This window comes from Dipodomys spectabilis, unplaced genomic scaffold (genome assembly GCF_019054845.1).
Source record: "Dipodomys spectabilis isolate Male_0828 unplaced genomic scaffold, ASM1905484v1 ptg000108l, whole genome shotgun sequence".
Taxonomy (NCBI): Eukaryota; Metazoa; Chordata; class Mammalia; order Rodentia; family Heteromyidae; genus Dipodomys; species Dipodomys spectabilis.
This window is the reverse complement of record NW_024870785.1, coordinates 21,699,903-21,724,230: the sequence shown is the minus strand read 5'-3', so window position 1 is coordinate 21,724,230 and position 24,328 is coordinate 21,699,903. Positions and strand designations below refer to the sequence as shown.

Genomic DNA, 24,328 nt, shown 5'->3' with positions numbered 1-24,328 from the left:
TCCTCCACTGCACGTCTCTTTGTGCTCCTGGGTACAAAGGTAGAACCTCTGAAACTCAGAACCAAATTTTCTGATTAATTAGGATCACTGGCCTGAGCTACATATGAACAGCTCATTACCTGCCCTCACACATTTTTTGGGGGTTGGGGTATTGTTCGTGGGGCTTGAACTCTGGGCCTGGGCCCTGTCCTCAGCTTTTCAGCTCAAAGCTAGGGCTCTACCACCTTGAGGCACAGTACCACTTCCGGTTTTCTGGGCACTTATTCGGAGATCAGAGTCTTATGGATGTTCCTCCCCCTGCTGACTTTCAGGTGCAGTCCTCAGATCTCAGCCTCTAGAGTAGCTAGGATTATAGGCGTGGGCCACCAGCACCGAGCACATGACCGCTTTTTGCAACAGCATTTTGCGAATTTAACTATATTGACTTGAGACAAATATATCAATAATTTCCCCAATAATGTGTTTATATTCATGTTTCTTTGTTTTTTGATTTTTGGACTTTTAAAATTCTGGTTGTGGGGCCAGAACTCTGGGCCTGGGCGCTGTCCCTCAGCACTTCACCTCAAGGCGAGTGCTCTACCACTTGAGCTACAGCGTCACTTCCGGTTTTCTGGTAGTTTATTGGAGATAGGAGTCTCAAGGTCTCTCCTGCCCGGGCTGGCTTTGAACCGCGATCCTCAGATCTCAGCCTCCTGAGTAGCTAGGATTACAGGCTTGAGCCACCAGCGCCCGGCAACTATCAAATTCTTATCTCTAGCTGCAACTCAAAGTGCTAGAGTGCTAGCCTTCAGTGAAAGAACTCAGGGACAGTGGCCAGCTTTTAAGTTCAAGCAACACCATTCGGCACACATGCCCCCTACACACACACTCTTCACTCGGTCCCTTCCTAAACCCTCTGTCCTCTTCACCGAACTGGTCATTGCCAGAGTTTCTGGATTTCCCACTCCAGCATGCCAACCAACCATGTTCCCTCAGCACATGCACCTCTGCCACACTGCAGGGCCCAGGCCTCCTCTCAGAATCCATTGCCATGGGATAGAGAGCAGATGAAATTCAAGGACTCATAGAACTTGTGCTTCTAGGGCTGGGAAGGTGGCTCAGTGGTAGAGTGCTTGCCTTGCAAGCCAGAGGCCCTGGGTTCGATTCCTAAGCACCACATAAGCAAAAAGAAAAAAGCCGGAAGTGGCGCTGTGGCTTGAGTGGTAGAGTGCTAGCCTTGAGCTGAAGAGCTGAGCGACAGCGCCCAGGCCCAGAGTTCAAGCCCCACGACCGGACCCAAAAAAAAAAAAACTTGTGCTTCTAGACAGGGAGACTCAGAACTGTTCCTAACCTGGTATACAGAGACACATTGATCTATTTATGTAGAACAATGACAACATGGTCAAAATAAAATTTTTGGCTACCCCAAAAGACACCCTTTTCCAAATACTGTTAAATATTCCCTCAGATTTTCTTAAATGTTACATAAAAGTACATGTATTTACATGTTAGAGGTTGTAGCTTTTGATATAATGAACGGGAAAAGGCAGCCAAAATGACTTCTTGCAGGAAAAAATGCCTAGCCCAGGTAAGCTAATATATGCAGCAAGCACATTTCCAGCCCATTCTCCAAAAGCAGGCATGGGTCTTTTATTGTGTCATCTTGATCGCTTACCGTCCATGAAAACCCTCATGCAGACTTAGCAAATCTTCATGCAAACCCCAAAGCAAGGAACATTTTAAGAGCATAAAATTGCAGCACATATTTAACTCTTGCTTTAAAAATTTATATGTTCTCTATTTGCACAGTGCAGAATGGCTCATTGTTGGCGGAGATCTTCAAACATCAACACATTTACCCGACTAGCTGGAAAGGGGAAGTTATCCCTAGTAAGAGGTGGGGGCTTGAGATTCAAGTGGGACCAGCTTTCAAAGACACCTGTTCTGATATAACACAGAGCTTTTGTGTCTCAGCATCAAGGGTCCTATCTCGGCACAGGCTGCATCCTCCACTGCCTGCATTCCTTGTGGCTCCCTCTAGTCACCAGTTCCTTGTAAATCCAGCAGATTTGTTCCCCAGATCCAGCACACTCTGCTTCCTCCCACTCAGGCCCCATGTGCCCAGCATATCAGATTGGATGTAGAAAAGACCAAAGTCTTTTGTTTTCAAGAATTGAACAACATCATGTAAACATGGACATTTTAATACCATTAAAACAATAAATAGTAAATCATGAAAAAAAGGAAAACAGGCATTTGCCCAGGGAGGAGGGAGGCAAGATCTAACACTAGATCTTCTTCCAAGTTGCCTGCAGGCAGGAAGACTACTTCAGGGTCTACAATGGAATCTACCACCACACGTAAGACAAGATGTTCTTCCTGAGTTCTCAACTGGACACTGGTTCCATAGGGTGTCCATAGAAATCAAAACCTATTGTGGCCGTTCTACACATGAAAATAACCACATTCCATCCACACGCTTGGTGCAGTGCAGATATCTACCTGTCATCACCATGGACATCACGGGGGGCTTCGTTAGCATGGGTTCAGGAGGGACTGCATTACGCTGACAAAAATCTGGGAATGGAAATAGGTACATGAGGATTAGAGTGAACTGCAGAAGTTCTGGTGTGACTCAACTGCCATGAGGATGGAATGGGGGAAGTTGTAGCATTTGAGTTGAGACTGAACTTTGATGAGAAGACAGGGTCTTTCTCACCAGTGGCTATGGCTGAGTGTCTTGAAACAGAGAGCAGAATTCCCTGGCAGAGAACATCTATTAAAAGACACTTTGCCAAGCTGGGGTGTACTACGAGCTCCCCGCCAGTCACTACCTGGGAAGACCATCGCTAGGGGTCCTGTTTCCATCTCTATCACAAGCTCTCAGGTGGCTGCACAAGGACTACTCCCTCCCTTCCTTGTTCTGATTAGTCATGGACTCCTCCCGCTGATCTAGAAGAACTTGTAAGTGGAGGAGCAGGTCTGAGGAGGCCATGTTGAGCATTTGATTGTGCATAAGTTCATTCAGATGGTCTCTGTACTTGTGTTCATAAAAATCATTAGGGGCAAAGTCCGTCCAAATGGTGAAGACAGAACAAAGGATGCTGTGGGCAGATTGGGGACAGGGAGAGTCAGAGGCCACCTTCCCCATCCTGAGCCTCCCATAGCTCCTTTCTGCCAGGATTCCTATGCTGTGGCTGTCCATCCTATACCCAGACTTGCATGTTGGGAAGGTAGAGTGGACTCCTTCAAGCAGGATGCCCCTCACAACCTACTTCTAGAAACTTCTGAAAGACAATTCTGCAAAATTCTCACTGTGATAGGCAATGAGAAGGTGGTTTCTCCACTGGATCTGACTTTGTGCACACAGCCCTCCCTGTCATCCCTGAGAGTCCACAACCACAGCACAGCTGTGTCCTCTGCCATCCACTCACATCCCAAGCCTCAGCCCCCTGCTGCAAACCACAAGTGGTGTGCAAAGGAGAACTTTGCACTTTGAGTCGGAAGCTCCAAAGTTCCCAGTTTCAAGGACATCCCTTCCCTTGCTCCCAAAATCCACTTATATCTTAACTTGTTCATCTTCCTCACAGTTAGGATGGAGGGATCTATACCTGAGGGAAGAGAGGAGGAAGTCTCTTGTTCAGAGCTAACGGGAGGCCCATGGGGCTGGCTAATGCCCAGGTGAGAATATAAAATAGAAGGTACGGGAGATATGTCTATAATGGCCCGTGAAAATTTTAAGAGGCTTGAATGAGTGAGTCCAAAGTAAATGCTTCTGCCAGGTGCCGGTGGCTCACACCCCTAACCCGAGCCACATGGGAGGCTGAGATCTGAGCAGCACAGTTCTAACCAGACTGGGCAGGAAATAGCCAAGGAATTGTTATATCCATTAACCATCAAGAAGCCAGAAACAGGGCTGTGGCTCAAGGGATAGAGTGCTAAATTTGAGCACAACACTTCGGACAAATCCCACATCCTGAGTTCAAGTTGCAGGAGCAGCACCCAAAAACCAAAACTGAAAATAAGGAAGGCTTCAGAGGTTTGTAAATGAGCAAGCCCAATATAATCTTTGCTCAAGCCTCAGTAGATACAGGGCTAGGCCACTGCTCTGAGCCCTTCTCAGGGTAAATTACTTCAAGGCCTCCAATGCACCTTCTGAAGCCTTATTTATCAATGATCAATGGGGTTTCCTAGGGCGTCAACTAAGTAAGTCCTGAAGTTGGTGGCTCTAGTTCATGCCTTTAATCCTAGCCGCTCCACACACATGCTCATCTTCAGTAAAATAGGAAAATTCTGGAAATGCAGGTAGAGTGTCAGCCTTCTCAGAAAAGAGAAATGTGCCTCAGGGAGTAGATGGATGGGAAAATAAACTGTCCACACTTGACACACAGAATCCTGGGTGCCCTAGTCCTAAGAATCTAGGTAGGGTGTGCCCGACTATGTCTCCCTTTCCATGAGAGGACTCCAGGGAAACAAACAGGCTCATACAGGTGCCAAGTGTTCCCACCACGCAGCCAGGAAGGGCTGAGCAGCCCTGGACTTGAAGGGGGAATTGAGTGCACTTTTTGAGCAGAATAGCCAGTACTTGCTCCATTGTCCCACACAATCTGTCATTATGTGGGAAGTTTTGAATAAAGAAGAGATCACCTTTCTGGTGGGCAGAGACCAGGTTCATCACCAGCATCTCCACCAGGCCTGGATCTTGACTCCACACATTATAGGGCACATTCAGGTTTGGGCTGAATCACTCTCCCCCTAAGGTTGTAAAGAGAATGGATCTTTCTAACATGGAAATGAGAGCACACTTCAAGTTGAGTAACTGTGAGAGTGGAATGAAAACCACAGAGCAAGTGACTTATCACTATGGACTCTTAAAAGCACACAAGAAAGTCTCTTGACTATACCTTGCCTGAGCCGCCTTGTGTTTCCATTGATTCCTTGTTGGAAAATGGGCTGAGGGGTTGGACTCATGGCTAGACTTGGGTCTAGCTTATCCAGGCTTGAATGAAGCACCACCCCTGGATTTCCAGAGATCTTGGTCTCCTGAGCTTCCAAGACAACACATGAACATCTTTCTTGCTCCTCACTGGCTTTGAACCTCGACCCTCAGAGATCTTTGTCTTCCAAGTAGTTTGGTTCACACGTGTAAGCCTAATGAGCTCTTGGCTTTCAAGAGACTCTTATGTCCATTAACCCCAAGAATCCAGAAGTAGGTCAAGTGATAGGACAGCAGCCTTGAATGAAAAAGGTAAGGGACAAGACTCAGCGCTAATTTCAGCAGAACCAGTCCAAAATACATGAACAATACAAGAGACAAATGAGCCACCAACAGGATGCGCTCCCACTGTTCTTGATACACGTACTTCTGAGTACATGGTAAATAGTAATCAATGTTACATGATCCCTTTGTTCACCAAACTACTAAATTCACCTCTGCCATACATGCCCACTCCACTTGAGGCAGAGAGCTCTAACAGAGATGGAATAGAAAAATGTCACAATTGACGTCACAAAGCTCACTTTACCAAGGTCCTGTGACCATCACTCAGGCCACTTCTACCCACATGCTGGTGGCTGCTGGTGACTGTGGGGAGAGGCTGGTTTCTGAAAGGAGTGTCCACAGACCCATGGAGAGGGCCCTGAACAGCTAGCAGAGGGGATGCACTCATTCCCACCCTCACTCACAAGTATTCATGGTGCAGCTGTTTTGCTGGGAAGCTTCTACACTAATGGTGTGTGTGTGTGTGTGTGTGTGTGTGTGTGTGTGTGTGTGTGTGTGTGTGTCCATTTCCTGGCCTACAATATTGAGGATCCACGTAGGTGGCCCAAGCTCTAAAAGATAAATGATTTGGAGCAAAGTACTCGAACATAGTGTAATTTTCCCCCTTAAGGGAATAGATGAAGCACTCACTATACCATGACGTGTGTAGTTTACACTCACTGTCAAGTAAATAAAACCACCTTTTTCATCATTAGAACACTTGGAAATGTGTCAGCTGATGTGGTGGTAGATAAGGCTATGGTGTGCCGGAAAATATGTTAAAAGAAACTCTACTTTAACTTATTAGAGATACATACAAATGTGAAAATATATTCTGCCTACTTGTATATGAGGGGCTAGAAAACACACACATATTTCCTCGCTCTGTTGAAGAACTGATGCCTCAATAGCAGGGACAATATTTGGTGCTAACAGCCTCACTTAGAATGGCATTTTCCAATATAAGAAATTGTCACCACTGGTGAAGAAAGTATTGTTACTACCTCTAGATGGAAAGGAATCCAATTAACATGTATAAACATAAAAACCTGTAATGTCACAAAGAAACTGGCAAACAGGAAATCACAATCATGCCACAAGCAACACAGATGCGGTAACCTGTGCAGTTAAAAATGCTACTGCGGAAACCTTACACAAGTAAAAACTATAAACATGAGATAAAATAACACAAATACTGTGCAAAGAAAATTAAATGAAAATAATACCTGCATCAGTGATGTGTGTGTGTGTGTGTGTGTGTGTGTGTGTGTGCGTGTGTCTGTGTCTGTGTGTATGTGTGTGTGTGTGTGTATGTGCAAGCAATGGCACTGGGGCTTGAGTTCAGGGCTTCTGCTCACACATGGATTTTCAGGGGAGTGGTGCTTTGCCATGCCTGCAGTCCCGAACTTTGGCTGCTTAACTGATGATACAGTTTCATGGGCTCCTCTGCCCAGTTAGACTGGGAAGTCCTATGGTCGCAGCCTCTTGCAAAGCTTGAATTACAGATCTCAGCCACTGAAATCCCCTTTAGAATTAACATATGCTAATAACAGATTTTAAAATATGTCACCAACATTACCAAGTACTCGAACTTAGTGTATTTTTCCCCCTTAAGGGAATAGATGAAGCACTCAATATACCACTATGTGTATAGTTTACACTCACTGTCAAGTAAATGAAACCACCTTTTTCATTGTTAGAACACTTGGAAATGACTGAATGAATAGTACAGACTAGGGGAAATTTTGGTTTGGTATTGTGTATTTCCAAATGAACTTTTCAGATACTTTAGTACACAAGCACATGGAGCATAATATCTGACATGTTAAAAATGTACAACTAACCAGCTAGCTGCTGGTGGCTCACATCTTTAATCCAGGCTACTCAGGAGGCTGAGGTCTAAGGAATGAGATTGGAAGCAAATCAGGACTGGAAAGTCCATGGACTCTCATGTCCAATTAAAGATCAAAACCCACAAGTGGTGCAGTGGCTCAAGTGGTAGAGCATTAGACTTGAGCAAAAAAGCTCCATGATAGCTGACACTCTCTGAATTCAATCCCTAACACTGGCACAAAACACAAAATGGTCTAGGTTTTTTCTTTGTTTAGTTTTCTATTTCTACCAGTTCTGGGGTTTGGACTCAGGGCCTGGGCTCTATTCCAGAGGCTCTCTGTGCTCAAGGCTACAGCTCTACCACTTGAGCCACAGCACCACTCCTGGTTTTCTGATGGTGTTCGGGAGACAAGTGAATCATGGAGTTTCCTGCTCAGGCTGACTTTGAACCATAATCCTCAGATCTCAGCCTCCTGAGTGGCTAGGATTATAGGCATGAGACACCAGCGTCCAGAAATGGCTAATTTACAAGAAGCTCAAAAAATCTGGAAATGAAACCAACAAAGCAGTTTGTAAGGTGCCAGTGGGTCAAGGCTATAATCATATTCACTCAAGAGCCCAGGATCTCAGAATCTCACTTCAGTTCCAATTCAGGCAGGAAAGCCTGTGAGTCTCTGACTCCCAATCAAGAAAACTGCAGGGCATCTATGGGAAAAGTGATGGAGCCCTAACCTTGAGCAAAAACACTCCAAGACAGCACCCAGTCCTTGCGTTCAAATCCCTGGCCAAAAAACACATTGTTTTAAAAAGCAGTTTTACTTCCAACATAGGTTCATTTCCAACAGAGAGACTTGGGAGCCTCATTGTTGCAAGGGGTCATCCTGTGATCATGTTTCACCATTTTGTTATAAGCCTTCCCCTCCCCAAGTAGAGTATATACAGATGCAAGGTACAAGAATCAAATCCAGTGAAATTAGGGATGTACCATACAAAAGAAACTAAGAAAAAAATCTCATGGTTCACTAAGAACAACAAAGAAAAACCTCTTGTGTCTGAATCTTGGGCCTCATTTTGCCTAGCATCTTGTTTTTGTTGTTGCTGTCCTTACTCGTTTTTAGTTTTATTTTGGAGTTTCACTAGGAATGCAATTTTCAATCGGGTATTTGCTTTTGTTTATTCAGCTCACTCAGGCACCCAGCCCAGTCACCCCAATATCAACCCTGAACCTCTGAGTGGGCATTCCCAGCACACTAACCACCAAAGCTAGCTATGCATGTGATGGACTTACCTTGCATGGCTCACCCGCGGTACTGTTCTCAAACCGCGGTGAAGCCCCACAAAATGAACATCTTCCCACCAGCTCAAGGGTCGTGGCTCCCTTCCTTCCAGCTCACTCTCAGCCACAACTGCACAGTCAGGCCAAGTAGCCGGCTTGGGCAGCAAAGTCTGTGAGGCTTCTATCTCCAGAAAACCAACAGAAATCTGGAGGCAGAACTGTGATCCAAGTGGTAGGGTGGCAGCCCTGAGGAGGGGAAAGGAGGGGGGAGTCAGGGAGGACACCAAGGCCTTGAGTTCAAGTCCCAGCACTGGCACACACACACATTACAAGTGGAAATAACAAGGCGGGAAAGCTAAGGCATTCGATGACCCTTACTGGCAATACACCCACCATCACCCCGAAACACTAACCGGACCCCAGGGAAGCCGTTCCTCCAAACCTCCGTGTCCCCTCCAGACCAGCCAGACACCTAAGGGACTCACCCCAGACAAGGCCCGCTGCCCTTCCTCTCAGCAGCACACCTGCGCAAACCCCACTGCTTCCTGCATCCCATGTGCTGGGGTCTGGCCGTCCTGCAGGCACCACGCCGGGCAAGGGGAATTTTTGGTTTGGTGTTGTGTATTTCCAAGAGAATTTTTCAGAGACTTTAGTACACAAGCACCTGGAGCATAATATCTTACATGTTAAAAATGTAGTACTAGGGCTGAGAAGTTGGCTCAGTGGTAGAGTGCTTGCTTTGCATGCATGAGCCCCTGCTTTGATTACTCAGAATCACATGAGCAAAAAAAGCCAGAAGTGGTGCTGTGCCTCAAGTGGAAGGACATTGAGGGACATCGCCCAGGCACAGAGATCAGCTCCCACAAATGACAAAAAAAAAACTTACTAGACACCTAGTTGGTGGTGGCTCAGATCTTTAATCCAGGACACTTAGTAGGCTGAGATCTAAGGAATGAAATTGGAAGCCAATCAGGACTGGAAAGTCCCTGGACTCTCATATCCAATTAACCATCAAAACCCACAAGTGCTGCAGTGGATCAAGTGGTAGAGCATTAACCATGGGCAAAAATGCTCAGTGATAGTCTCCACTCTCTGAATTCAAGCCCCAACACTGGCACAAACACAAATTGGTCTGGGTTTTGTGATTGTTTAGTTTTGTTTGTCCACCAGTCTTGGGGCTTGAACTCAGGGCCTGGGATTTATTACTGAGTCTCTCTGTGCTCAAGGCTACATCTCTACCACTTGAGCCCCAGCACCACTTCTAGTTTTCTGATGTTTTGGAGATAAGTGTCTCATGGACTTTCCTGCCCAGGCTGGCTTGGAACCATAATTCTCAGATCTCTGCCTTGCAAGTAGCTACTATTATAGAAATTAGCCACCAGGGCCCAGAAATGCCTAATTTACCAAAAGCTCAAAATTTTTGGAAATGAAAAAAAAAAAAACCATTTTGTAAGGTGCCATTGGGTCAGGGCTTTAATCATATTTATTTAAGAGAACAGGAACTCAGAAACTGTTTAGAGCCAGTTCAGGCAGAAAGCCTATGAGTCTCTGACTTCCAATTGACTATCAAGAAAACTGGGAGTGATCTATGGGAAAAGTGATGGAGCCCTAACCTTGAGCAAAAACACTCCAAGACAGCACCCAGTCCTTCAGCTCAAATCCCTGGATGAAAAAAAGAAACAACTCATTTTTTAAAAAAAAAGCAGTTTTATTTCAAATATAAGTTCATTTCCAACCTAGTGTCTTGTGAGTCTCATTGTTACAAAGGGTAAATAAGTTTTTTTGGGTTTTTTTTTTTTGGGGGGGGGGAGTGGTCTGGTCATGGGGCCTGCACTCTGGGCCTGGGTGCTGTCCCTCAGCTCTGCAGCTCAAGACTAGTGCTCTACCACTTGAGCCACAGCGCCACTTCCGGCTTTTTTCTTCTTGCTAATGTGTTGCTGACGAATTGAACCCAGGGCATTATGGATGCAAAGCAAGCGCTCTACCACTGAGCCACCTTCCCAGCCCCCAATGGGTCAATTTGTTATACCCCTTCCACTCCAGATATTAGATAAACGTATATACAAGATGCAAGGTACCAAAATCAAATACAGTGACAACAGGGATGTACCATGCAAAGAAAACAAAGAAAAAAAGCCCATGGTACATTAAAAATGACAACAAAGAAAAACCCCTTGTGTCCATATCTTGGCACTCATTTTGCATAGCATCATTGTTGTTGTTGTTGTTGGTACACTTTTGTTAATTTCAGATTACAAATTCACTAGGATTTTCAATCCCGGTATTTGTTTTTGTTTTTTCAACTCACTCTGGCACCCAGCCCAGTCACCCCAATGTCAACCCTGAACCTCTGAGTGGGCATTCCCAGCACACCAACCACCAAAGCCAGCTATGCATGTGATGGACTTTCCTTACACGGCTCCCCCGCGGTACTGATCTCAAACCGCAGTGAAGCCCCAGGAGAAATGAACATCTTCCCACCAGCCCAAGGGTCGTGGCTCCCTTCCTTCCAGCTCACTCTCATCCACAACTGCACTGTCAGGCTAAAGAGCCGGCTTGGGCAGGAAAGTCTGTGAGGCTTCTATCTCCAGAAAACCAACAGAAATCTGGAGGCAGAACTGTGATCCAAGTGGTAGAGTGGCAGCCCTGAGGAGGGGAAAGGAGGGGGGAGAGTCAGGGAGGACACCAAGGCCTTGAGTTCAAGTCCCAGCACTGGCACACACATACATTACAAGAGGGAATAACAAGGCGGGAAAGCTAAGGCATTCGATGACCCTTACTGGCAATACACCACCATCACCCCGAAACACTAACCGGACCCCAGGGAAGCCGTTCCTCCAAACCTCCGTGTCCCCTCCAGACCAGCCAGACACCTAAGGGACTCACCTCAGACAAAGCCCGCCGCCCTTCCTCCCAGCAGCACACCTGCGCAAATCCCACTGCTTCCTGCACCCCGTGTGCTGGGGTCTGGCTGTCCTGCAGGCTCCACGCCGGGCAAGGCACGGGAGGATCCGCTGCCCGGCCTGACAGCAACCATGGCGGAGCCAGGCGCCAAAAGACCGCGGAGGCCGCACGGGGCGGCACAGCCAGGCCCCAGCCCCAGAAAGGACGTCCACAAGTTCCCGCTGCACACAAGGCCTTGCGGGCTTTCCTGAGAGGCCTCCCTTCCCCACGGCTGCCCTTCCTCATCGCTTCCCCCAGGACAGCACCTCAGCGCCAACTTCTCTGCTCCAGACCCCTGTCTCTCCCAGAAGCTGCAATGGCGGTCCCGGAGGGGCTGGATTGCCAGTCTGAGCACGCGCACCAGCCGTCCTCCCACTGCGCATGTCCATGTGCTGCTCCAGAGGGGCTCAGGCCTGGTCTCAAAATCTAAGGCCCTGGAGTTAAGAGTCCCTGAAACTCAGAACCCAGATTCCTAAATCACAAAGATCACAGGCCTGTGCCTCAGATGGCCAGCTCACAGCCCCTTTTTCATAGAGTTTGCTGAATTTCCTTATGTTCACTTTATAGATACACACACATACACACACACACTCAAATATATATTAATCTATTTTTAATCAATGGTATATTTACACACAACTATAAGCATTTTTGCTCAAGAATGTTTTAGTACGCAGGTATTATTCTGTGACTTGGGACTTGCCCTGGGCTCTTTGTTTACAATTATTTTTCAGACCAACTGTTGAGTTTTGGCCTCCGGCTGGTATTCAATTTCAAGTTCCTCATTTCTGTCTTCCCAGTAGCTCTCATTGATTAGAAGTGCGCAGCTCTACCACCAGATTAACAAAACAACAATTATATAAATAGAATAGTTCTTGAAACACCAGTAGAAATGCAGAAGTCATGTACCCTATCTCGGAGGTATGCAGGATGGAGAGCTAACATTTTATATAAACTTGAATCCCTAGACTCAGATTGTAAAACTAATTGTGTTGTACTTCAGTAGCTTGTATATGTCTGGATTCCAGACACAATCAACAAGAAACAAAACTCCAGGATCTTCAATTGTCTCAGGCTGACAAAATTCTTGTCTTGTCACATTGAAGTCAGGCTTCAAACCTTTGCTATGAAACATTCATGTGATTTCTTAGAAAATCAGGTTTAAAAAAGATTCCCTGACTGGATGCTGTGGATCTCGCCTGTACTGGTAGCTAGTCGGGAGTCTAAATCTGAGGATCATGGTTCAAAGCCACATCACTCAGGAAAGTCCATGAGACTCTTCTCTCCAATTAAGCACCAAAAAATGGAAGGGGAGCTGTGACTCTAAGTGGAAGAGCATTAGCCTTGTGCAAAAAAAGCTCAGAGACAGTGCCCACAACATGAGTTCAAACTCCACAACCAAACAGAGAGAGGAAAAGCGAGAGACAGAGACAGACAGAAAAAGAGCCGAGAGACAGAGAGAGACAGAAACAGACAGAGATTGACAGAAATAGAGACAGAGACAGACAAACACAGAAAGAGACAGGAAGACTGAGAAATCACTGACAACTCCATTTAGAAAAATGTATATGGATATCTAAGATGTATATCCTGTTCTTCCACAATTCAGTACAGAGTACCACCTCATCCTGATCCACATTTGGCTACCTGGAATCTATTTGGTGTTTCATAAATTATTCCACATGCTCCCATAGAACATAAACAGGCCCACACCTACTTACCAATTGTTTATAAGTCTGGGCTTTTTGCTTATATATGTAATATTCCCATTTGTATGCTTTTGTTTCCATGGTTTAAAGCTACAATTGACCACATTTCATGTCTAGATGTTTCATCTTTTGTGCCAGTAGAGGAATTTCAACTCAGGGCCTTGAGCTATTGCGTATTTTTTGATCAATGCTTAAAGATGTAACTTGAGCCATGCTATGAGTTCCTGACTTTTGCTGGCTCATTGGAGAAGTCTTTCAGAGTTGTCTACAGGGGCTGATTTGAACCTTGAGGAAGTATAGGGCATTCTTGAAGCTACAATTATTGAGATGGGCCAGGACACCTGGCATGTCTTTGTCCCTCTGGCTAAGTCTTCTGTCTTCTATTGATGATGGCTTTTACCTATTTCCTATGTATTTTGTCAAATACTTTTCCCCCAAAGTAAATTTTTGGTGGTATTTGGAGGTGAAATGTCCTTACATATTTGCACAGAGTAAAATGGGGGTGTGTACTGACTTGAATTCACTAATGGAAGAAAGTCCCCCGTACAGAACATTTAGTCTGGCATTTGTCTCAAGAGACAGAACAACTTTGAAGGACATCTGGTTTGCTATGTCCTAGAGCTTTAGTAGTGGCCTGATCACCCCATGCAGGCATGGGTTGGGTTCCTTGCCCCTCATAGTGCACTGAACACTTCCCTTCATAGCCAGTAAGTGTTGTTGGACAGTTCCAGGTCACTCTTTTGCCTTTACTCAGGACTCATGTGTCTGGGACATCAGAATGTATAAGAAAACAAACCAGAGCATTTAGAAACCATACATTGTACAACATAAACATATACATTTAATAAATTAAGAAGAATAAAAAGAATGAACATTTTACAACAATCAGGACAAAAAGAAAAAGAGAGATATCCCCAGGGAGAGGGGAGGGAAGCTCTAAGGCTAGGTCGGCTTCTAAGTTGCCTTCAAACATAAATTCTGCCTCAGAATCCTCCAAAGTATCTAGCTCCTCATGAAAGATAGGATTTGCTCCAGCAAAGGCTGGAGAGGCAGATTCTAATTTCTCAGTTGGAGATTGGTTCTGCTGCAGCAGCACAGATTTGTCCAGATGTTCAGTGAGGACAGATTCACTTTCCTGAGCTGCATCTAATGTTGGGACCTCACTCATTGGTTCCCCTGAGCACAGACTGGGGACATTTTCCATCAGTCCCACGTGTACTACTCCCTCCAGCACGCCAGGAGGATTGCTGATTTGACCCTTTTTGAGCTGATCTGGGCTGCCTGTGAAAGTCACAGGAAGACAATCACTATTACCTTCTTCTTTCTTTGGGGTCCCTACAAGTTCAGCTCTCTTACATGTGGGCTTCAGAACCACTGTCTTATCCACAGGACTCACAACCTTTTGGGGCCTCACTGCAAATGCATCCAACCCCTCTACATGCACATGCATTGTGTAGTCCAGTGATGGCTCCAGATCCCCATCCATCACCATCCTTGACATCCCCGAGGGCTTCTTCCTTGGGAGGTCAGGAGAAGCGGCTCTATGGCGGCCAAAGCCTGAGAAACAGAAATAGGTAAAGGAGTTTGAGAGTGGATTCTGGATGTTCAGGTGGAATTCAATTTCCATGAGTCTCTAATGGAGGAACCTGTACAAGGTTACTTTGGACTGAACACTGATGAGAAGGTAAGGTCTTTCCCAAGAGTGGCTAAGCACAAGTGCTTTCACCAATAGAACCAACACTGCCTGGCACATAGTATCATAAAAAGACATTCTTACAACCTGGGGGGTAATAAGGGCTCTCAGGCAATTAGGCGCATCCCTAGAGGCCCAGGCGCCATCCCTACTCACAAGCTCTGAGGTGACCACACAGGGACTTCTTCCTCTGTTTCTTGGTCTCATTCTTCCCGCTCTCCTCCAGCTCATCCAGATGAACGTGGACATTGAGGACCAGATCTGAGGAGGGCATGTGGAGCATGGCATAGTGGGTAAGTTCTTTCACCGGGTGTTGGTTCTGGGGCTCTCGGAAATCTGCAGGATAGCAGTCCATCCACATGGTGAAGATGGAACAAAGGGTGCTGTGGGCAGATTGGTGACAAGAAGAGTGAGTGCCTGCCCTCCCTATCCTGGCCCTCCCATAGCCCCTTTCTGCAAGGCTGCTATATGCACACTTGCATGCTGGGAAGCAGGAGGAGACTCCTGCAGGCAGAATGATCTTCACCAGCCATGACTAGAAGCTTCTGAAAGATAATTCTACAATATTCTCACTGTGATAGGTCACAAGAAGGAACTGATTTTGAACACACAGCCCTCCCTGTCATCCCTGAGAGTCCACAACCACACCACAGCTGTGTCCTCTGCCACCGCTCCAACCCCAACCCTCTGCCATAGTGGAAAGCACAAGTGATGTGCAAATGAGAAATCTGCACTTTGAATCAGAAGCCTCAAAGATACCATTTTGATGAAGGGGCCTTTTCTTTGTGCCACAGTCCACTTACTTCTTTATTTGTTCATCTTCCTCAGAGTTACTGCCCGGTAATCTGTACCTATGGGAGGACAGGAGGAAGTAAAATCCCAGCTTCTCCTTTTCTGCCCACACAGGACACATATGGGATGGGCTCATTCCCAGATGGGAATGGAATCTGACACATAAATAAGTAAGATACAGTTCAGTGAAAATTCTGCTAAGAGACTTATATGCATTGGTCCAAGGTAAATGTGACAGTGCTCATGCCTCTAATCCTAGCTAATCAGGAGCATGAGATGTCAGGTGCACAGTCTGATCAGACATTAGTCAGTAAAAGTCTAAGGACATTAATTTTTAAAAGGCCAGAATTGCACCTATGGTTCAAATGCTGTAGTGGTAGCTCTGAGCACCAAAGAAACAGCACTCAGGCCCCGAGTTCAGGTTGCAGAACTGGCACACACACAAAAACATAAAAGCTTCAGGGGTAATAAATATGTAAAGCCAACATAATGCCTCCCTGAAATCTCTGAGTTGATTCAGCCTCCAGTTCACCCACCTCCCCACACCCCAGCCTTTCCTGGGTCTACATTATTCACAGACATCCAATTTGTAATGAAACCTTATTTACTCATGGGAAATGTGATTTCCTAGAACCTCACCTAGGGGAGGGCAGAAGTCGTGTGCCATGGGCACATGCCTGTAATCCTAGCCCCTCAGTAAGAAAGCTTCTGAGGTTACAGTAGCTTTTCTGGGAAATGTCCTGGGCAGACCACTACTAAGAAACTACGCAGGGTATGCACTTTCTTGTCTCATGCCAAGCTCCTGTGAGAAGACCCCCATGAAATCAACAGGTTCAGAGGGGTGCCAAATATTCCACAACTCAGCCAGGCATAGCTGAACCGCCCCGGTTATGAAGGGGGAACACTCACTTTTTGAACACAATATCCAGCACTTGCTCCATTGTTGCCCACTGTCTATAATTGTGGAGGAAGTTTCCAACATAGAAGAGATCGCCTTTCTGGTAGGCTGGGACCAGGTTCATCACCAGCATGTCCAGCAGGCTTGCCTCCGGGCTCCATATATCGCATGGCACATTCAGGGTCAGGGCTGACGTATTAGCACACTAAGGCAAGACAAAGAATCAGAAAAAAACCATGGAAATGAGAACACTTCCAAATGAGTAATTGTGATAGAGTAGATTGAAAACTATGCAGACAGTATTATCTCAGTAAACCTAAATCACATAAGAAGGTTCTACTGTGGACCAGGTTGGGGTTAAGTAGGTTTTCTATCATGAGTATACCTTGCCTGAGATGCCTTGTGATTTCCTAGGTTTCTTTTTGGACAAATCTCTGAGATGGTTGCTTCGTGGCTTGCCACTGATCCAGTGTCTACAGCTTTGACTGAGGCACCCATCCTTCTCTTGGCTGAGACCAGAGTCTCGAGACCTGCGAATACAGCACAAGAACATGTTTCTGGCTCCGGAGTCACAGGCCAAGTGAGCTGGCTTGAGCCAACTGTGAGTTACCGTGGTCTGCTATCAGGGTTCCATGTTCTATTCCATTGTGAAGGAGGCAGGGTCACCTGTCAGGCCCAATGACCTCTGCCGCTTCCTCACACAAGAAATATTCCCATCCACCCTATATTGCAATGTGTACATGTAGACAAGTTAACAGCACACCTTGTTTGTCCAATCCTAATCTGCTAGTCCTAGGTTCTGGCATGTTCTCTGCTTCCAGGAGTCACTCCTAGGTCACATTCATGGCATATCTGTCACTATTCCTCTTATCTGGCTCAAATTATTTTGGCTCTCAGGGTCTTCTGTGACTGCCACATCCTTCTAGCACATATTTTGACAGCAACATCCTAGGTCACTGTTTACTTTCTGTAGCCTAATCTGTTTGTCCTTGGAACCCCTCTCTGGTGTCATCTGGAGCCAATGCAAATGCTTAGAGATGGGAAATTGAAAGGAATATTGGAAAACATACATTACATATATAATTAGCCTTTATTACAGGTGACTATTTGTTTGGCCATTTCTGTGGCTTCACTTCAGCCTGGGCACTCCCCTGAGCTCTTTTGCTCATGGCTAGCACTCTACCACTGAGCCACCTTCCCAGCCACAGGTGTCCATTTTTGTAAGTGAGAAAATTATTTTTTATACTTGAAATATTTCATGGAGGCAAGCAGAGAAAGGAAGAGCTGCTGCATTGTCTTTTTATGATGACGAGGATTTGTTTTACTATAGCTTTGAAGGAATGTAGTATTTAAGGTAGAAAACTGCTCTTTTACGTCTTACAAGCTAATCGTTTATATAGTCATTTGCCTCTGAAGTCTTTGCTTCTGTGTCCCATGATCTATCCTCCTCCCTCAACACAAACGGGAAGAATTTCACACATTGCTGAGCTGTTGTCCAGTCTCTGCATAGGAACTGAAAATACAATATTTACTGTGGAGTGTGTGTGTGTGTGTGTGTGTGTGTGTGTGCGCATTTCTGATCTTGGACCCTTTGCGCTATCCCTGAGCAATGTTCCTCAAAACTAGTGCTTTACCACGAGACACAGGTCCACTTTGAGCTTTTTGTAGTCAACTGGAGATGAGAGATTCATGGAACTTTCCTACCCAGCATGGACATTGCTCCTCTTCAGCCTCATCGTTCCTCAACTGTGGCAATGGCTGTTCAGTTTCTGGATTTCCCATCCAAGCACAGACACAAGCCATCCTCCACTGCACATGTCTCTTTGTGTCCCTTGAGAGGCTCAAGTCTCTCTCGAAACTTAGTGCCCTGAGGATAGAACCTTTGAAACTCAGAACCAAGTTTCCTGATTAATTGGGATCACAGGCCTAAGCTATATATGAACAGCTCATTACCTGCCATCGCACATTTTTAGGGGGATAGGGGATTGTTTGTTGGGCTTGAACTCTGGCCCTGGACCCTGTCCCTCAGCTTTTCAGCTCAAAGCTAGGGCTTTACCACCTTGAGGCACAGTACCACTTCTGGTTTTCTGGTTGCTTATTGGGAGATCAGAGTCTCATGGATGTTCCTGCCTGGCTGACTTTCCGCTGTGATCCTCAGATCTCAGCCTCTCCAGTAGCTAGGATTATAGGCATGGGCCACCAGCGCCCAGCACATGACCCCTTTTTGCAACAGCATTTGGCGAATTTAACTATGTTGACTTGAGACAGATATACCTACACAATATATGGGAATCAATGGTATATCACTGAATTCCCAAATAATGTCTTTTACATTATTGTTTTGTGAAACAACATATTCGAGATCCATAATATCATATGCTAGTCCTCCTATAAAATACAAATACATGTATTATCATGTAGTATATGATATGATATATTTATATATATTATATTATATATAATATGTAAGTGATGTATATAGTGAACACAGAAAATAATACCAATTTTGGAATTTAGCCTTTCCTGTCACAATGTTACCCAAGTCTTCTGTTAGAAATACAGATTTTCCTCAACAATTTCCCTTGTTAGTCGTTTTTTAGTTCTTGAATAAATGAGTCTTCTTTACCACCAATAGTCTACACACAAAAATGATATGGATCAGTGTCTCTGGCTCAGGCCTGTATTCTTTGCTAGTCAGGAGGCTGAGATCTGAGGATCATGGTTCAAAACCAGCCAGGTCAGGAAATGCTATCAGATTATCTCCAGCTGTAGCTCAAAGTGGTAGAGTGCTAGCCTTGAGTGAAAGAACTCAGAGACAGTGGCCAGCTTTTAAGTTCAAGCACCACCATTCTGTACACACGCCCCCTACAAGCACACTCTTCACTCGGTCCCTTCTTAAATCCTCTGTCCTCTTCACTGAACTGGTGATTGCCAGAGTTTCTGGATTTCCCACTCCAGCATGCCAACCAGACATGTTCCCTCTGCACATGCACCTCTGCCACACTGCAGGGCCCAGGCCTCCTCTCAGAATCCACTGCCCTGGGATAGAGAGCAGATGAAATTCAAGGATTCTCAGAATGTGTGCTTCAAGACAGGGAGACTCAGAACTGTTCCTCACCTGGTATACAGAGACACATTGATCCATTTGTGTAGAACAATGCCAACATGGTTAGAATATAAGTTTTTGACTACCACAAACGACACCCTTTTCCAAATACTGTTAAATATTCCCTCAGATTTTCTTAAATGTTACATCAAAGTACATCTATTTACATGTTAGAGGTTGTAGCTTCTGATACAATGAACGGGAAAAGGCAGCCAAAATGACTTCTTACAGAGAAAAACGCCTAGCCCAAGTAAGCTAATATGTGCAGCAAGCTCATTTCCAGACCATTCTCCAAATGCAGGCATGAGTCTCTTATTGTGTCATCTTGATAACTTACAGTCCATATCCACCCTCATGCAGACTTAGAAAATCTTCATGGAAACCCAACGCAAGGAACATCTTAAGAACATAAAACAGCACCAAATATTTAATTCTAGCTTTAAACATTTATATGTTCTATATTTGCACAGTGCAGAATTGTTCATGGTTGGCAGAGAGCTTCAAACATCAACACATTTACCCGACTAGCTGGAAAGGGGAAGTTATCCCTAGAAAGAGGTGGGGGCTTGAGATTCAAGTGGGACCAGCTTTCAAAGACACCTGTTCTGATATAACACAGAGCTTTTGTGTCTCAGCATCAAGGGTCCTATCTCAGCATAGGCTGCATCCTCCACTGCCTGCATTCCTTGTGGCTCCCTCTAGTCACCTGTTCCTTGTAAATCCAGCAGATTTGTTCCCCAGATCCAGCACACTCTGCTTCCTCCCAATCAGGCCCCATGTGCCCAGGATATTAGATTGGAGGTAGAAAAGACCAGAGTATTTTGTATTCAAGAATTTTACAACATCATGTAAACATGGACATTTTAATACTGTTAAAACAATAAATAGTAAAACAGGCAAATGCCCAGAGAGGAGGGAGGCAAGGTCTAACACACACACACAAAAAGATTCCCTGACTGGACACTGTGGATCATGCCTGTACTGCTAGCTAGTCAGGAGTCTAAATGGGAGGATCATGGCTCATAGCCATATCTGGCAAGAAAGTCCTCTTCTGTCCAATCAACCACCAGAAAACTGGAAGGGGAGCTGTGACTCTAAGTTGAAGAGCATTAGCCTTGTGCAAAAAAAGTTCAGAGACAGGTCCCACAACATGAGTTCAAGCTCCACAACAAAACAGAAGAGAGGAAGAGACACAGAGAGAAAGAGAGAGAGGGAGAGAGAGAGAGAGAGGGAGAGAGAGACAGAGAGACAGAGACAGAGGCTGAGGCAGAGGCAGAGACAGAGACAGACAGAGACAGAGACAGACAGAAACAGAGACAGAAAGATAAACACAAGAAAACAGACAGGAAGACTGAGAAATCCCTTACCACTCCAATTAGAAAGTGAATATGCATATCAAAGATGTATTTCCTATTCTTCCACAATTCACTACATAGTACCACATCATCCTGATCCACATTTGGCTAACTAGAATCTATTTGGAGTTTCATAAATCATTCTACACGCTGCCATAGAACATGAACAGGCCCACACCTACTCACCAATGGTTTGTAAGTCTGGCCTTTTTGCTTAAATATGTAATTTTCCCATTCGTATGTTTTTCTGTTTCCATCGTTTCAAGCTACCATTGCCCACATTTCATGTCTAGATGTCTTCATCTTTTGTGCCAGTAGTGGAATTTGAACTCAGGACATTGAGCTCTTGCTTCCTTTTTGTTCCATTCTGAAACATGTAACTTCAGCCATGCTAGGACTTCTTGACTTTTGCTGGCTCATTGGATAAGTCTTTCAGATTTGTCTACAGGGGCTGATTTGAAGCTCCATCCTGAGGAAGTATAGAGCACTCTTGAAACTAGAATTATTGACATGGGCCAGGACACCTGGCATGTCTTTGTCGCTCTGAATAAGTTTTCTTTCTTCTATTGATGATGGCTTTTACCTATTTCCCATGTATTTTGTCAAATACTTTTCCCTCAAAGTAGCTTTTTGATGTTATTTTGAGGTGAAATGTTCTTACATATTTGCAGAGAGCAAAATAGGGGTGCGTACTGACTTGACTACACTAATGGAAGAAAGTCCCCCATTTAGTACATTTAGTCTGACAGAACAACTTTCAAGGACATCTGGTTTGCTATGTCCTAGAGCTTTAGTAGTGGCCTGATCACCCCATGCAGGCATGGGCTGGGTTCCTTGCCCCTCACAGTGCACTGAACACTTCCCTCTATAGCCAGTGAATGCTCTTGTACAGCTCCAGGTCACTCTGTCTTTTGCCCTTACTCAGGACACATGTGTCTGGGACATCAGAATGTACATTAAAGAACCCACAGTATTTAGGATCTATAAATTGTACAACATAAACATACATCTTAATGAATTTAGAAGAATAAAAAGAATGAACATTTTACAACAATCAGGAGAAAAAGAAAAGAGAGATATCCCCAGGGAGAGGGGAGGGAAGCTCTAAGTCTAGGCCGGCTTGTAAGTTGCCTTCAGACATAAATTCTACCTCAGAATCCTCCAAGGGATCTACCTCCTCATGAAAGATAGGATTTGCTCCTGGAGTTGAGAGAGAGGCAGATTCTAATTTCTCAGTTGGAGATTGGCTCTCCTGCAGCAGGACAGATTTGTCCTGATGTTCTGTGAGGACAGATTCACTTTCCTGAGCTGCATCTAATGTTGGGACCTCACTCATTGGTTCCCCTGAACACAGACTGGGGACATTTTCCATCATCCCCACGTGTGCTACTCCCTCCAGCACACCAGGAGGCGTGCTCATTTGACCCTTTTTGAGCTGATCTGGGCCGCCTGTGAAAGTCACAGGAAGACAATCACTATTACCTTCTTCTTTCTTTGGGGTCCCTACAGGTGCAGCTCTGTCACATACGGGGTTCAGAACCAGTGGCATATCCACAGGACTCACAACCCGTTGGGGCCTCACTGCAAATGCATCCAACCCCTCTACATGCACATGCTTTGTGGAGTCCAGCGAGGGCTCCAGATCTCCATCCATCACCATCCCTGACATCACCGAGGGCTTCTTTCTTGGGAGGTCAGGAGAAACTGCTCTATGGTGGCCAAAGCCTGAGAAAGAGAAATATGTAAAGGAGTTTGACAGTGGTCTCTGGATGTTCAGGTGAAGTTCAATTTCCATGAGGCTCTAATGGAGGAAGCTGTACAAGTTTACTTTGGACTGAACACTGATGAGAAGGCAAGGTATTTCCAAAGAGTGGCTAAGCTCAAATCCTTTCACCAATAGAACAAACTGTCTGGCCCAGAGTATCATACAAAGATATTCTTACAACCTGGGGGGTAATAAGGGCTCTCAGGCAATTAGGATCACTCCTAGAGGCCCAGGCGCCATCCCTACTCACACGTTCTGAGGTGACCACACAGGGACTTCTTCCTCTGTTTCTTGGTCTCATTCTTCCTGGTCTCCTCCAGCTCATTCAGGAGAATGTGGAGGTGGAGGAGCAGGTCCGAGGAGGGCATGCGGAGCATGGCATAGTGGGTCAGTTCTTTCTCCGGGTGTCGGTTCTAGGGCTCTCGAAAATCAGCAGGATAGCAGTCCATCCACATGGTGAAGATGGAACAAAGGCTGCTGTGGGCAGATTGGTGACAAGAAGAGTGAGTGCCTGCCCTCCCTATCCTGGGCCTCCCATAGCCCCTTTCTGCAAGCACTGCTATATGGACTCTTGCATGTTGGGAAGCAGGAGCCGACTCCTGCAGGCAAGGTCATCTTTACCACCCAGGTCTAGAAGCTTCTGAAAGATAATTCTCCAATATTCTCACTGTGATAGGTAACAAGAAGGAACTGATTTTGTACACACAGCCCTCCCTGTCATCCCTGAGAGTCCACAACCACACCACAGCTGTGTCCTCTGCCACCACTCCAATCCCAAGCCTCTGCCCCTAGTGGAAAGCACAAGTGGTGTGCAAATGAGAAATCTGCACTTTCAATCAGAAGCCTCAAAGATACCATTTTGAACGAAGGGGCCTTTTCTTTGTGCCACAGTCCACTTACTTCTTTACTTGTTCATCTTCCTCGGAGTTAGCGCCCGGGAATCTGTACCTATGGGAGGACAGGAGGAAGTCACCTCTCAGCTTCTCCTTTTCTGCCCACACAGGACACATATGGGATGGGCTCACTCCCAGATGGGAATGGAATCTGACACATACACAAGTGAGATATGTCTATACAGTTCAGTGAAAAATATTCTATGAGAGGTATATGTATTTGGTCCAAGGAAAATGTGCCAGTGGCTAATTCCTCAAATTCTGGCTCATCAGGAGCATGAGATCTCAGGTGCACAGTCTGATCAGACATTAGTCAGTAAAAGTCTAAAGACACTAATTTTTCAAAGACCAGAATAGCACCTATGGTTCAAATGCTGTAGTGGTATCTCTGAGCACCAAAGAAACAGCAATCAGGCCCTGAGTTCAGGTTGCAGGACTGGCACACACACAAAATCATAAAAGCTTCAGGGGTTATAAATATGTAAAGCCAACATAATCCCTCCCTGAGGTCTGTGATTCAGCCTCCAGTTCACCTGCCTCCCCCACACCCCAGCCTTTCCTGGGTCTACATTATTCACAGACATTCAATTCCCAATGAAACCTTATTTACTCATGGGAAATGTGATTTCCTAGAACCTCACCTAGGTGAGGGCAGAAGTTGGGTGCCAGTGGCACATGCCTGTAATAACAGCCCCTCAGTAAGCAAGCTTCTGAGGTTCCAGTAGCTTTTCTGGGAAATGTCCTGGGCAGACCACTACTAAGAAAGTAGGCAGGGGGTGCACTTCTTTGTCTCATGCCAAGCTCCTATGAGAAGACCCCCATGAAA

The 24,328-nt window shown here is 45.5% G+C and overlaps 2 protein-coding genes across 5 annotated transcripts in view; both read right to left on the bottom strand.

The window, feature by feature from the left end:
• Positions 1–13,816: 13,816 nt before the first annotated feature.
• LOC122114361 (ral guanine nucleotide dissociation stimulator-like) lies at positions 13,817–23,002 on the bottom strand. Of its 4 annotated transcripts, XM_042687483.1 has the most exons (7): positions 22,860–23,002; positions 22,327–22,569; positions 16,769–16,913; positions 16,395–16,588; positions 15,497–15,544; positions 14,850–15,076; positions 13,817–14,557 (listed from the first exon to the last, which is right to left on the bottom strand). In XM_042687483.1, the coding sequence occupies exons 4-7, from the start codon at positions 16,514–16,516 to the stop codon at positions 13,842–13,844; spliced, it is 1,113 nt and encodes a 370-aa protein (XP_042543417.1). In that variant the 5' UTR covers positions 16,517–16,588; positions 16,769–16,913; positions 22,327–22,569; positions 22,860–23,002; the 3' UTR covers positions 13,817–13,841. The 4 variants fall into 4 exon arrangements, with proteins under 4 accessions (XP_042543417.1, XP_042543415.1, XP_042543416.1 ...); XM_042687481.1 differs by lacking the exons at positions 22,327–22,569; positions 22,860–23,002 and adding an exon at positions 21,031–21,506; XM_042687482.1 differs by lacking the exons at positions 22,327–22,569; positions 22,860–23,002 and adding an exon at positions 18,088–18,291.
• The window catches only part of LOC122114367 (integrator complex subunit 14-like), a 56,697-nt gene continuing 55,369 nt past the window's right edge, over positions 23,001–24,328 (bottom strand). The window contains exons 8-9 of the mRNA XM_042687507.1: positions 23,510–23,557; positions 23,001–23,086 (exon numbers count right to left, since the gene is read on the bottom strand). The gene's annotated coding sequence lies outside the window, so the exon portion shown is untranslated. The remainder of the gene's footprint in view (positions 23,087–23,509; positions 23,558–24,328) is intronic.

Coding starts and splice junctions, on each gene's coding strand:
- LOC122114361 (XM_042687481.1), bottom strand. CDS start 21,101: ATGGAAACAGAAAAACATACGAATGGGAAAATTACATATTTAAGCAAA. Junction 16,589..16,768: donor CACAAGGCATCTCAGGCAAG/GTATACTCATGA, acceptor GTCTTGCCTTAG/TGTGCTAATACGTCAGCCCT. Junction 15,545..16,394: donor CTGGATATTGTGTTCAAAAA/GTGAGTGTTCCC, acceptor GTCCTCCCATAG/GTACAGATTACCGGGCAGTA.